Source organism: Bufo gargarizans, chromosome 6 (genome assembly GCF_014858855.1).
Source record: "Bufo gargarizans isolate SCDJY-AF-19 chromosome 6, ASM1485885v1, whole genome shotgun sequence".
NCBI classification, from domain to species: domain Eukaryota; kingdom Metazoa; phylum Chordata; class Amphibia; order Anura; family Bufonidae; genus Bufo; species Bufo gargarizans.
The window spans coordinates 276492886-276506453 of record NC_058085.1 but is presented as its reverse complement, the minus strand read 5'-3'; the positions used below and the strand labels follow the sequence as shown (position 1 = coordinate 276506453).

At 42.0% G+C, this 13568-nt stretch overlaps 1 protein-coding gene and 1 long non-coding RNA gene across 2 annotated transcripts in view; one reads left to right on the top strand and one right to left on the bottom strand.

Annotated features, from left to right (window-relative positions):
* LOC122941508 overlaps positions 1-13568 on the top strand; it is a 132818-nt gene that overhangs the window by 20345 nt on the left and 98905 nt on the right. The window lies entirely within an intron of this gene.
* LOC122941507 (peptidase inhibitor R3HDML-like) overlaps positions 1-13568 on the bottom strand; it is a 46683-nt gene that overhangs the window by 2101 nt on the left and 31014 nt on the right. Inside the window, exon 4 of the mRNA XM_044298822.1 lies at positions 3753-3868. Coding sequence (XP_044154757.1) covers positions 3753-3868 — 116 coding nt within the window. The remainder of the gene's footprint in view (positions 1-3752; positions 3869-13568) is intronic.

The following is a 13568-nucleotide window of genomic DNA, read 5'->3' as shown; positions in this document are numbered from 1 at the left end:
GAGTGTGCAAAGCAGTAATCAAAGCAAAAGGTGGCTACTTTGAAGAACCTAGAATATGACATATTTTCAGTTGTTTCACACTTTTTTGTTATGTATATAATTCCACATGTGTTAATTCATAGTTTTGATGCCTTCAGTGTGAATCTACAATTTTCATAGTCATGAAAATAAAGAAAACTCTTTGAATGAGAAGGTGTGTCCAAACTTTTGGTCTGTGCTGTATATATATATATATATATATATATATATATACACTGGGGCAAAAAAGTATTTAGTCAGCCACCAATTGTACAAGTTCTTCCACTTAAAAAGATGAGAGAGGCCTGTAATATTCATCATAGGTATACCTCAACTATGAGAGACATGAGAAAAAAAAATCCTGAAAATCACATTGTCTGATTTTTTAAGAAATGTATTTGCAAATTATGGTGGAAAATAAGTATTTGGTCAATAACAAAAGTTCATCTCAGTACTTTGTTATATACCCTTTGTTGGCAACGTTTTCTGTAAGTCTTCACATGGTTTTCACACACTGTTGCTGGTATTTTGGCCCATTTCTCTATGCAGATCTCCTCAAGAGCAGTGATGTTTTGGGGCTGTCGCTGGGCAACCCGGACCCATCAACTCCTTCCAAAGGGAGGACAGAGGAGCCTCTTAAAGAAGAAGGCCTCATAGCTGCTAGGGGAGATTCATGGCAGGAGTTTCTGTGTCTTCCCCGTCAGTCATCAGGTCTGAGGCAGCACAAGGTGACACAATCATTCTGGGATAAGAGCCCAGTCCAGACAAGTCAAAGAGAGAGTCTTTGTGAAATAGAGTCCTGCTCGAGGCTCTGTACAAGTGGTCTCAGCCGGGATGGATGAGGGGCCACGGGACTAGGTGATAGCTGGAGCATTGGGGGACGCCTGGGCGCAAGGGGCAGAGACAGAGTGAGCGTGGATTCCAAGAAAAAACAAGAAGCATCTATACTTTAAAGACATCGCTATATGAGATCTTTCTCCTGCATCAAATCGGAGCACGAGTCGCACGTTACTGACGTCAGTGCAACTCTAATCCAGTGACGTCAGCTCAGCGTCTAGCCGGCACCCCAAACTACTAGGTCACGTGGGACGCCACGTCTTGACCGAACACACCGCACGGGACGCTGTGAGTATACGGCAACCTAAAACATCAATGCTGTGAGGATTCAGTCAGGAGGGGTGATCGGAAATATCGCAAGCGACAAGAGACTGTAAGTACGGGAGCATAGTCTCCAACCGGCTATACATCTTGCTAAGTACGGGAGCACAGTCTCCAATTTGATACATACTGCTACATACTCAGCATACTGGATAAAGAGACATTAACATCATCAGCGCTCCACTAGGACTGAGCCATAGGGCTGACACTATTACTCTAACGTCACAGGCCTCAATCCTACACCCCTGTGGAAAGAACTCTCACTGAGATTAATATTACCAGTGAAATCTTGCACTTTTTGTTTTCTTATGTATGTTTTAATGTTTTTAAGGGTATGTTCTTAAAATATTAATAAACACAATTATCTATACTCTATCCAGTGATCCCTCTTGAGTGTGCCCCCTCATTTCTCTTATTTTCCATTATTTCTTCTGGGTCCTGAGGGTAGGACCTGAGGGTGAGCACCTATCCATACGCAACGGGGGTGAGCCGCTGTACGTTATACGTTTTTTCCCAAGTGACAAAACAAGCAGTCATATTTAAACAAAAGGTCACCTTGCGGTGTTGGTGGTAATTCACACCATGCGGCAATTTTGCCTCAAAGAGTCCTTGCTGATAGCAGCACCAACCTGTTTTAACGTCAAACAGGTAGCAAGCTTTCATCCAGACACAAGGCTCCCAGATCCTTACACAGAGACATGGCTTCTGAGCCCAGCTGCCTATTTAAGGACAGCCAGGTGCTGCCAAAACCTGGACTGGCATTTAAAATCTGGTCCGGTATTTGACCTCACCTGTCTGTAAATCAGCCTAGCAGCACATGCTGGGAGAAAAATACCTGTTTCCCCAGACTAAACCTCTCACTGTGTCAGAACATATATATATATATATATATATATATATATATATATATATATTTTCTGACATTATTTAGATAATAATATCATTAATATTAAAATATAATATTACCTCTAATGTATAAGAATATACCGTAACTACCATACTACCTCCCTCTATGAACAAGAATATAATTCTGCTTCAAGAATACCACTACAAGTTTATAACTACTAAAATACCACTTCCTATGTCCAGTATTATCACCACTATAACACTGCTTCCTATGTAGGAATAGTAAGTAGTAGAATATGACTACTATATTACTGCTTCTTATCTACAATAAGACAACTAATATAATACTGCTCCTATATACAAAATATAACTACTATAATACCGCTCCTATGTACAAAATATAAATACTATAATACTGCTCCTATATACAATAATATAACTACTATAATACTGTTCATATTTACAGGAATAAAACTACTATAATATTGCTCCCTATTGTGGTAATGTGTACAGTGCTGGAAGGCGTGTATATCCCACCCAGATACCTCAGCTGGGTGAGATAACTAAAATCCAGAAAGCTGCAGTGGTTTCAGCAAAGTGTAGTTTGCGGAGAGAGTTTTGTCTAGAGTTTGTTCTGGGCTGGATTTTATTTGGTCTGGTGGATAGGTTTGGTAGTGGGATCTGACAGTCCACACCCTTCCAGCACATGTATTGCCTTTAGCTGAGGAGATCGCAGGTGAGGCCTGCTGTTGAAATCACGGAGGGATAAAACAACCCTCTGTATATGACAGAGAGAGGACTTGGAAGGAAGCCGGCAGAGACTCTGTGTGGTCTCAGCCAGGAGGGCTGAGGGCCCACGAGGCTGTGTGAAAGCCTGAAGTTTGGGGGCCCAGCGATGCCTGCTGAAAGAGGGTCGCACAGTCAGAGTTGCGAGGACCTCTGGACCATAGTCCCCCAAAGGTACTGGTGTGGTCACAGCCTGGAGGCTGCTGGACTGTTTGGCTAAGGAAAGCTGGATCTAATTCAGTGTGTGAACTGTGCTTTAGAGGTGAGTCAGGGAGAAGACCTCTGTATTAGCTAGTGCCTAATAAACACCTAGTGGCAGGTGTTTATTTCATTATGTTTGTGCTGGTGCTGATTGCTGAAGTGCCAAAATAAAGCACCATTTGGACTTGAACCCCGTTGTCAGAGGAGAAGTCTGTGATTGCGACCCCCTGTGAAAGAGCGATCCCTTACACTATGTACAAGAATATAACTACTATGATACTGCCCCTATGTACAAGAATAAAACTACTACAATACTGCTTCGTATCTACAAAAATATAACTACTATAATATTGCCCCTATGTACAGGAATATAACTACTATGACACTGCATCCTATGTACTATAATATGACTTTCACAATACTGCCCTTATGTGCAAGAATGTAACTACTATAATATTGCCCTCTATGTACAAGAATATAACTAATATAATACTACCTCCTTACTACAAGACTATAACTACTACAATACTGCATCCTATGGACAAAGTTATGCATCTGAAGAATTTTTATATAAACCGTGATTCCTTCTTTTCTGACTGCAGTAATGAATGACATGGGCCTTGTTGGCCATCACTCCATGTAGTAGGGCTAAACACTGTCCTGTTATGATTGGTTTATGTGAACTTTTGATTTCCTCCAGATTAAATGGAAAATAGTCAAACCCTGGAGAAATTTCCACTTACTTTATGGAATAATTGCAAACCAGAAGGACAGCTTGTCTCCATGTACTTCCCCACACTTTGATGTTATTGCAAGTGTTGACGGCACAGCCAATTTTATTGGATGAGGCCCACACCATCTGCAAAAGAGGACACTCAGTTTTTAGTGGTTTCAAAAATAAACTTATGACAGTCCTTTGATATGTTCATATAATATCATAATACACTTTGCCAACATTGAAAAACTAGTGCGACTAGTATTAGTAAAAGGATTACCTTCACGGTAATTTTTTCAATGAGTTTCCCCAGCTAGGTCTCATGAACACAACCATATGTATTCTGCGGTCCATAAACTGCAGATCTGCAAAATACAGATACCAGCCATGTGCCATCCACATTGTTTGTGGACCCACAATGGATTTTGCAGATTCGAATGTCAAATTATAGAACGTGTCCCTTGAATGTCAGATAAGACAGAATTTACCTACAAAATTGCTTACTGGCCAGGGTTTTTGATGAAATTTACCCAACCTGTTGGCCACTTTGGCAAACTGATCAGGAGTTTGGGAAGTTATTAAGTGGGTGTTGTTACATCCTGACACTGTTGGGGTGCATTATAGTGAAACGTACAGCCCATTCACTTTTGTAGCAGCTACAAAGATTACAAAAAGTTAATTGAAGTCTTGGCCATGGTTGAGGATAGTTCTCTAGAAAGTTCAGAGCTGGTCTAATTTCCATTTCTCTCTCTATCCTTTTCCCCTTTAATTACTCCTAACTCTGGGGCATAGCTTGTGGGGCCTAAGAGCTTCAATTTATCCCTCTGATCTGACAAATTCCCCTTGAAATTTTACTGGATATTATATAAGCAGATATCTGTCACTCTGACTCTAACCACCGTGGTTGGTTTCCTACACAAAAACAGAACCTGATCTCCCCTGACGTTAACAAGTCCATCAAGTCTAATTGTCGGTTTGGCTTCACTGAGCAAGAGGTCAGTTTAAAGAGCAGCTCTGGAGAAGTGGAAAAGTTAGTGAAGAGGTAAAAGTCAGAAGATCCAGCTGTTGGTTAAAGGACAGGGTCCAACACAAATACTGCAATAGATACATCAATGTGAAACCTAACACAGAACTTCGACCCAAGACTTATGCGTCAAGAACTGTACTTGCTGATTTCATATTCCTGCCGTTTGGCCAAAAACATGTTGTAATTGTGTTTTTTTCAACCTGCTGTTATAATATCTGATCCCCAGAAATGAACTAAAAACAGAAAATCTGACTGCTCAAAAATAATAATGTTTTATAATTCCTAGTAGACGATTTCTTTCCAGGAGCCAAAGTAAATATTTTCTACTCCTTTTTAGGTTCATGGGAAGGATTGCTAAAAAATTAGCTGCTTCACAAAGTGTTGGCTTTTGATGACTTTCGAGAGGACGAGTAGCCAACCTTAACAAAATATCACAATTGTGTTTAAAGGAACTTGTCGCTAGGCAGAGCCATGAAAACCTGTTAAGTCCTAATAAATAAACCCTGAAAATGAAATCGTATATGATCTTGAATAACAGTAGGTCCTATAGGCCTACTAGAAGCACCTGGACTCCTCACTTGCTTTAAGTCTAATGAGCAACAAATACCAAAATGTGAATTCATTCAGTGCTCCTCACTGGCACAAGAGGACTTTTTTTAAGTGGAAGGGACTCAATTAGTAATAGCTCAGGGTAAAGTCATGCAAATTTAAGGAGAGCCAAAGGAGAAGAGCACTTTTGAGAGGGCCGCAGCATCTTCAAAATAGAAATTGGTGGAGGTCTTATTGGGATTTATTAGCCAGTGGAATAAATGGTTGAACCAGACTGATATGTCTGCCTTTAAAAACTTATCACTTTAGGCATATGGGGATTATTTTATAACGGTAAGTCGGAACTGAGGTTTCTTCTACTCCTACCATCTTATATTCTTCTGTATACCTTTAGTTGGGTCCACCACACAGCAGAAGTTTTTTCAACAGAGATGGAGCTAAATTTATGTCACAGTGTCACTCAGGCATCATATAAAGTCCCTGCTCTATCCTCTCAGGCTCCTACCTTTATGTTTTCCTTTGGATGCAAGGCAATTAGGATCAGACTGGCTCACCAGCGTACCAGAGTATAATCCGGTGGGCCCAGGCTCTGATTCAATAGTAGGCCACAAAGGTTCAGTATAAAATACCCATTTGGAGCTGCCTTTGGGGCTAATCACTTGGCACTAGACCCAATGTCTTTCTTTTCAAAACTTATTCAAGATATAGAATAATTTCGTCTCGTGGGCACAAGGAACAACTGAATGCAGTGTCTGACCCTACACAGTCCATAAAAAAAAAAAAAAGGATGGCGTTGTTTCTGGGAAATATCTGACATTTTTATTCTTAACTAATCCTGAAAAAAAAAACTTTTTAGGGTACTTTCACACTTGCGGCAGAGGATTATGGCAGGCAGTTCCGTCGCCAGAACTGCCTGCTGGATCCGTCAAAATGTATGCAAACTGATGGCATTTGTCAGACGATCAGGATCCTGATCCGTATGACAAATGCATTGAAATTTCCGGATCCGTCTCTCCGGTGTCATCCAGAAAAACGGATCCGTCATTTTTTCTCATTTTTTACGGTCTGAGCATGCGCAGACCGCAATGCCAGATCCGTTTTGCCGGAACACTCGCAAGTGTTTCGGAATTTTGGACGGAGATAAAACCGCAGCATGCTGCGGTATTATCTCCATCCTGAAAAGTCAAAAAGACTGAACTGAAGACATCCTGATGCATCCTGAATGGATTGCTCTCCATTCAGAATGAATTAGGATAAAACTGATCCGTTTTTTTCCGGTATTGAGCTCCTAGGACAGACTCAATGCCAGAAAAGAATAACGCTAGTGTGAAAGTACTCTTAATATAGAATGTCCAAGTGTCCTGCCACACTGTGGTTAAAGATGTATTTTTATTCAACTGAATCACATCACTGCAGATGTGTGTTTTTTACATCTCCAATTCCACCATCTGCAAACTCCTTCAGCAGAATCACAGGACGCAACAGACTCCGGGCTGACCACGAAAAAACATCTGTATTTCTAGAAGATTTGCCAGCTGTCACTTAACACTTCTCTGCTGAAGGGAAAGTGAAATGTGAGAGGAAGCCATTCTTCCCTAGAAAAAAAATATCTGACTAAGATCGGACACAAGAAAACAGTTTATGGAAAAATATTTAACTGCCTGCAGATGGACGGTGAGGTGCCTAAGACAGGGGAGGGCGGTGAGCAGTGAAGTTACTAGAAAGTATTGGCAGACTTCTCTGCCAAAGTGGGAAGAATGTTACAGGGAATTTCTGATGATTCTAGGTAGAAAGAGAAAGTGTAATTTTTGCAATTGCAAACATTCTGAAATTTTTGCTTTATCTGTTGTAATATCCCAGTATGCAATGATTTTTTTCTTTTCTTTGCACTGCCACATTATTAAAGGTATAATGTGACCAGTAGCTAGATTGTGGTATATACTACTATTTCTACAGTTTCTGTATCCCATGTGCATTTTTGGGGTAGTAGAATGCCTAATATTTCTGTACGAAAGAATTGGTAGTTTGTACTACTACTCTTAGGCTAGTTTCACACTAGTGCTTGGGATATCGGGCAGGTTGTTCTGGCATCCTGCCAGATCTCCCAAACACTGGTGTGAAACTGGCCTTATTCATACCTTCCAACTTTTGAAAATCCCATGGAGGGACATCAGCAGTAGTTATTCTCACTTAACATCCCCACACTGTAGAATACTCCCTTTGTTCCCCTTCAAAGTAGTTATGCCTTCTTTGTGCCCCACACAGCAGTTCTTCCCCCTTACTGCCCCTACACTGTAAAATGCCCCATAGTGCCCCCTCACTGTATATTAGTTAGAGAAGAAAACAGCACTATTCACTGGATGTATTCAAAAAAATCTGTCCCAATGGTGGCGGTGCCAGCAGTGTTACGTCCAAGCCCGACGGGTCCTCAGTAATCCATAAAAGAAAATAATTACCGAAGCACTTTCTGTCTTCAGTCATGTATGGTTTATTCACCAACCGTGCAATGTTTTGACTAGTCTTTTTCAAGCACTATACTCATGCCCCCTTAGTACCCACATAGTAGTTATGCCACCCTTAGTGCCCTCTCACAGTATTTGTACCCCCTTAGTGCCCCCACATAGTAGTTATGCCCTCTTAGTTCTCCACACAGTAGTTATGCACCCTTAGTGCCCCCTTCACAGTAAAATGTTCCCTTAGTGCCCCAACACAGTAGAATTCTGCTTTGTGCCCCCACACAGTAGTTATACCTCTTATGGCCCCACACAGTAGTTATGCCCCACTTACAGTAGTGCTGCCCCTTTAGCACTGTTGTCCCTTAAGTGACCGCTTAAAATAGTGAAGCCCCTGTAGCGTTAATAAAATAAAAAAAGTAATACTCACCTACCCCATTGACCAGATGAACAGACAACATCATGGTCCCCCCATGATGCTGTGACATCATCATGCCTACTGAGCTGACTAGGAGAGTGTACTGGCCTGTGAACTCTCCTGCACAGATCAAATGACACCATCATGCCTTTTGGCTTCCTGCTTCTCTACTGCATTCAACTGTATCTGCATCCTACTGGCACAGGCACCAAATTCTGGGACTGTTCCACTGGATCTGGGACTGTTGGGAGGTATGCCCTTACCATCAAATTGAGATACCTGAAGGTGTGATTTCCCCAATTGACAACTAAGAAGAATTCCCTAAAATTAGACCTCCTCCTGCCCAAATATTGCAGTCCCAGATGTTTTTCTTTATGTAGAGACCTCCCAAACAATTGACATGCCGTACAGTAAGGCTATATGTGCTATATGCACACAGCAGTGTACTTTATGAAGATTTTCTGCATGGATTTTAATGTAGTTTCCATTGCGTGGGATTTTAAAGCAGATTTGCCCCAGTCTCCAATGTCAGACTGAGGTCCCTCGGGCCTACCAGTAAAATTCATTCCAGGGGCCCAATGTACAGCAAACATGCAAATACTTCCTGCTCACACAGCGGCAGACAGCAGCAAGACATTCAGGAAGATTGATTATGGGGTCCCTGGGCAGCGGACTGCTGGGGAGTGCGTGGAGAATAGGAGTGATAGTTGTGGCTCTGAGGATGGAGGTTGTACTTCGTAGATCACGGTAGAGATCTCCACCCTTATGCTCCCTAGAGCTGTGCAGTCACTGGAGAGGACATTCTTTCTTCCCTCTGGGCACACCCTAGTATTGGGGATCTTTACTGTGTAGATAGGGGTGCCCTCTCTTTATAAGTTAATTATAGTACAAATACCAAACAATATGTCACAGTGTAATATTCTCTCAATAGCAGTGTTTGGGCAGCATTTCATGGTGGTTATAGTACTCCCTCTCCCTAAAAACACTTTGCAGTCGCTCAGCAGAATCACAAGCATGCAATAAGGTTCTCTGAGATACGGGTGGCGAATTCGGCTACTTTCACACTAGCAGCAAGGAGCTCTGGCGGGCTGTTTCGGCGGGTGAACAGCCTGTCAGATCCGTGCTGCCACCAGTGCATGGGTGCCCCCGGACTACTGCTCCGGCCCCATTGACTATAATGGGGGCAGGCCGGAGTTCAAGCGGCAACACGGCAAACATGCCGAGAGGGGACGGGAATAAAACTATGACAGTAGTATTATTCTGGCCACCTCTCAGCATGTTTGCCGTGCTTCTGCCATAGTCAATGGGGCCGGAGCGGTAGTCCGGGGGCACGCATGCACTAGCAGCAGCACGTCTGCCGGAGTTCCTTGCCACTAGTGTGAAAGTAGCCTTAGCAATAGTTCCTTCCACAGCAGCAAAGCCTTTCTGCCATAAACGAGCACAATACTTTGCTGTCTAAGTCCAATGTACAGCCTTGTGAGTTCTAGACCTTCTCAGATGTTTGGTCTCTCTCAGGAGTACTGTGATAGTATGGCCTCTTTTTGCACAGTTGAAAGGTCACAGATTAATGTTCTCTGAAATTGGCTCTAGTTGTGCAACAGGTTGAACAGACATGTCTTCCCCCCAGGCTGCTCAGACTTGACTGCCTCAACACTAACTAGTCAGGGAGCGAACTTAGTCCATCTCCTGACAACTTAACAAAATTCAATGCCATTGAAGGGGTTGTCCTGGTTCAGAGCTGATCCCCTTAAAACATTTAGCCTATATCAGTATAGCATTGGAGAATTTCTAGCTTCGATGCTCGCCCTTGCCCTCTGCTTCACAGCACAGGACAAGGGCTTTTTCTTCACTATCGGTGATGTTTCCAGGCTTTTAATGGGCATGCTAGGCAGGGGCTTCCACCTAGCAGTAAGCCCGGTGACGTTACTGGCACAAATGGGCAGTCTTTAGCACTACCACTGGCTGTTTTACAGGCTAGGGCAGCACTAAAGACCGCCTATTAGTGCCGGTGACGTCAACAGCATTACTGCTAGATGGAAGTCTCTGCCTAGCATACTGAAAAAATGCCAGGTATGCAATCGGCAGAAAACAAACAGCCCTTGCAGCGCTGGTCAAGGGGGAGCATCAGAGCAAGAAATGCTTCGATGCTGCACTGATACAGGCTAAATGTGTAAAGGGGAGCTTATGTCCGGATTCAGCTCTGAACCAGGACAACCCCTTTAAGTGCATCTACATAACAAATCACAACATTTAACAAAAAAAAATTGCATTAACTCTCTCAATAGTAATTAACCCTTTGTAGTATTCCTTCTGATTCTGATTAGATCTGCAGCATCTTTGAGAAGGTAGGTCTCTGAGAAAAGAGGATACTGGCTGGCCTGTCTCTCTGTCTTCTCCACCACCCAATGCATTTATAAATGTGGCAGTGTCTTAAATAATCTAACTTGTTTTCATAGGCCGGTTACAAAGTTAAATAGTTAATACGGTTGAAAAAAGGCATAAGTCCATCAAGTTCAACCAAGGGATAGGTGGGGAGGCGAAACCCAGAAGGAAGTGAGACTCAGATCTCAGCGCGTTTTCATAAGCATTAATGTAATTTACTTTTAATTTTACATCTAAGCCCTTTTTAAAACTGTCCACTGTTCCTGCTGTGACCACGTCCTGAGGAAGTCTATTCCACAGCTTCACAGTTCTTACAGTAAAGAAGCTTTGACACGTCCGGAGACTGAACTTTTTCCTCTCCAATCGGAGGCCCCCTTGTCTTTTGAGGTCATTTTACATGGAACAGCTTTTCACTGTATTGTTTGTATGGCCCATTAATAAATTAAATTATTTTAATATTTTTTTTATAACTAAGACCCTCCATGCCCCTTATCAGTTTAGTCGCTCTCCTCTGTACTTTTTCCAGCTGCAGTGCGTCCTTTCTATGTACTGGGGCCCAGAACTGAACTGCATATTTCAGATGAGGCCGCACCAATACTTTGTAAAGTTGTAATATTACATCCCTCCCCCGCGAGTCCATGCCTAATTTAATGCATGACAATATCCTGGTGGCCTTAGAAGCAGCTGATTGACATTGTATGCTGTTATTTAATCTACCATCCACAAGTGACTCTCCCAGTGCTACATCACCTAGGAAATATGAAGCACATAGATTATTGCTAGCAAGATGCATAACTTTACATTTGTCCACATTGAACCTCATTTGCCAAGTTGATGCCCAATCACTCAGAGTGTTCAAGTCAGCTTGTAGTTTATGGACATCTTCCATAGACTGTACAGTTCTACATAGCTTAGTGCAGTGATGGTTAACCTTGGCACTTCAGCTGTGGTGAAACTACGACTCCCAGCATGCTCCATTTATTTCTATAGAGTTCTGAGAGCAGCCAAGCAAGGGGGGCATCTTGGGAGTTGTAGTTTTACCACAGCTGGAGTGCCAAGGTTAGCCATCACTGGCTTAGTGTCATCTGCAAAAATAGAAATGGTGCTATTAATCCCCTCCTCAATATCATTAATAAATAAATTAAATAATAAAGGGCCCAGCACTGAACCTTGGGGTACACGACTTATAACCTGGGACCATTCTGAATAGGAATCATTGACCACAACTCTCTGGACACGGTCCTTCAGCCAGTTTTCAATCCAATTACAACTGATACTTTCCAAGCCTATAGACCTTACTTTACCTATTAAGCGTCTTTGAGGGACAGTATCAAAAGCCTTTGCAAAATCCAGAAACACAACATCCACAGCTGCCCCTCTGTCCAGGCTACTACTCACCTCCTCATAAAAACAAATCAGGTTAGTCTGACATCTTCTGTCCTTGGTTAACCCATGCTGGTTATCACTTATAATATTATTTATAGTCACATACTCCTGTATATAGTCCCTTAAGATTTCTTCAAACATTTTTTCCACAAAAGAAGTTACACTAACTGGTCTAAAATTACCTGTGGAAGACCTTGATCTTTTTTTTTTTATATGGGCACCACGTTTGCCTTGTGCCAATCACTGTACCAGTACCTAGAGGATCTTTAAAAATTATAAACAGGGGCACAGCAATGACTGAACTGAGCTCTTAAAGCACTCTTGGGTGTAATCCATCTGGACCCGGAGCCTTGTTCACATTTACCCTATTTAACTTCTCTTGGACCATATCTACAGTTAACCGATTGAGTATATCACTGGATGTACTAACAACCCCGGTGCCACAGATATCAGCTCCTTTCTCTTCTTTTGTATATACAGAGCTAAAAAAAACATTTAGTAACTCTGCCTTTTCCTTATCTTCAGTGACTACCCCCCCTTTACCATTATTTATTGAACCTACCAGCACAGACCTAGGTTTTTTAGCATTTATATATTTAAAGAATGTTTGGGGATTTGTCTTGCTCTCTTTTGCTACCTGCTGTTCGTTTTGTATTTATGCAAATTTTATCTCCTTTTTACAGATTTTATTAAGCCCTTTGTAATCTTCAAATGCTACAGCTGACCCCTCAGATTTGTATTTCTTTAATGCTCTCTTTTTGTCTTTTATTGCCCTTTTTACAGTAGCTGTAAGCCATGGGGGGTTTAATTTTAGCCGTTTATACTTGTTACCTAAAGAGATTAATTTTTTTGTGCAATTACTCAATGTGGATTTAAAGCTCTCCCATTTATCCTCTGTATTGCCCTGAAATGCTGCCCTCAACCCAGGGAAATTAGCCTGTTTGAAATTCAGTGTCTTTTCTCGGCCTGGCAGAGTTTGCTTCTTATAGTTTAGGGGGAATATAATTATATTGTGGTCACTATTACCTAGTGTTTCTCGAACAGTAACATTACCGACAAGCTCTGCATCATTAGAAATTACCAGATCCAACAGAGCATCGTCCTTACTGGGAGCTTCTACAAACTGGCCCATAAAGTGGTCCTGCAGCAAGTTCTGGAATTTTCTCCCCTTTACTGTTGAGGCAAAACCATGACCCCCGTCAATATCTGGGAAGTTAAAATCTCCCATTATGACTACTGTTCCAGCCTGTGCCACCTGCTCTATTTGGTTATACAGTTGCGTTTCTATCTCTTCTGTGATGTTAGGGGGTCTATAGATTACACCAAGTATTATTTTTTCAGTGTTTATATCCCTTTCACTTTCACCCATAAGGTTTCCACATCCTCACCATTCTCACCCACAATTGCCTCTTTCACACTTGTCTTCAGATCACTCCTCACATACATGCACACACCACCCCCTTTTCCTAAATAGTGTAAAACCCTCAATATTAACAGCCCAGTCATGCGAAGAATCCAACCATGTCTCAGCCACACCAACTACATCTATGTGTTCTTCTAGTACCATAGCCTCCAGCTGCTCCATTTTTCTAGCTAGACTTCTGTCATTTGTGAAAATACATATTAAAT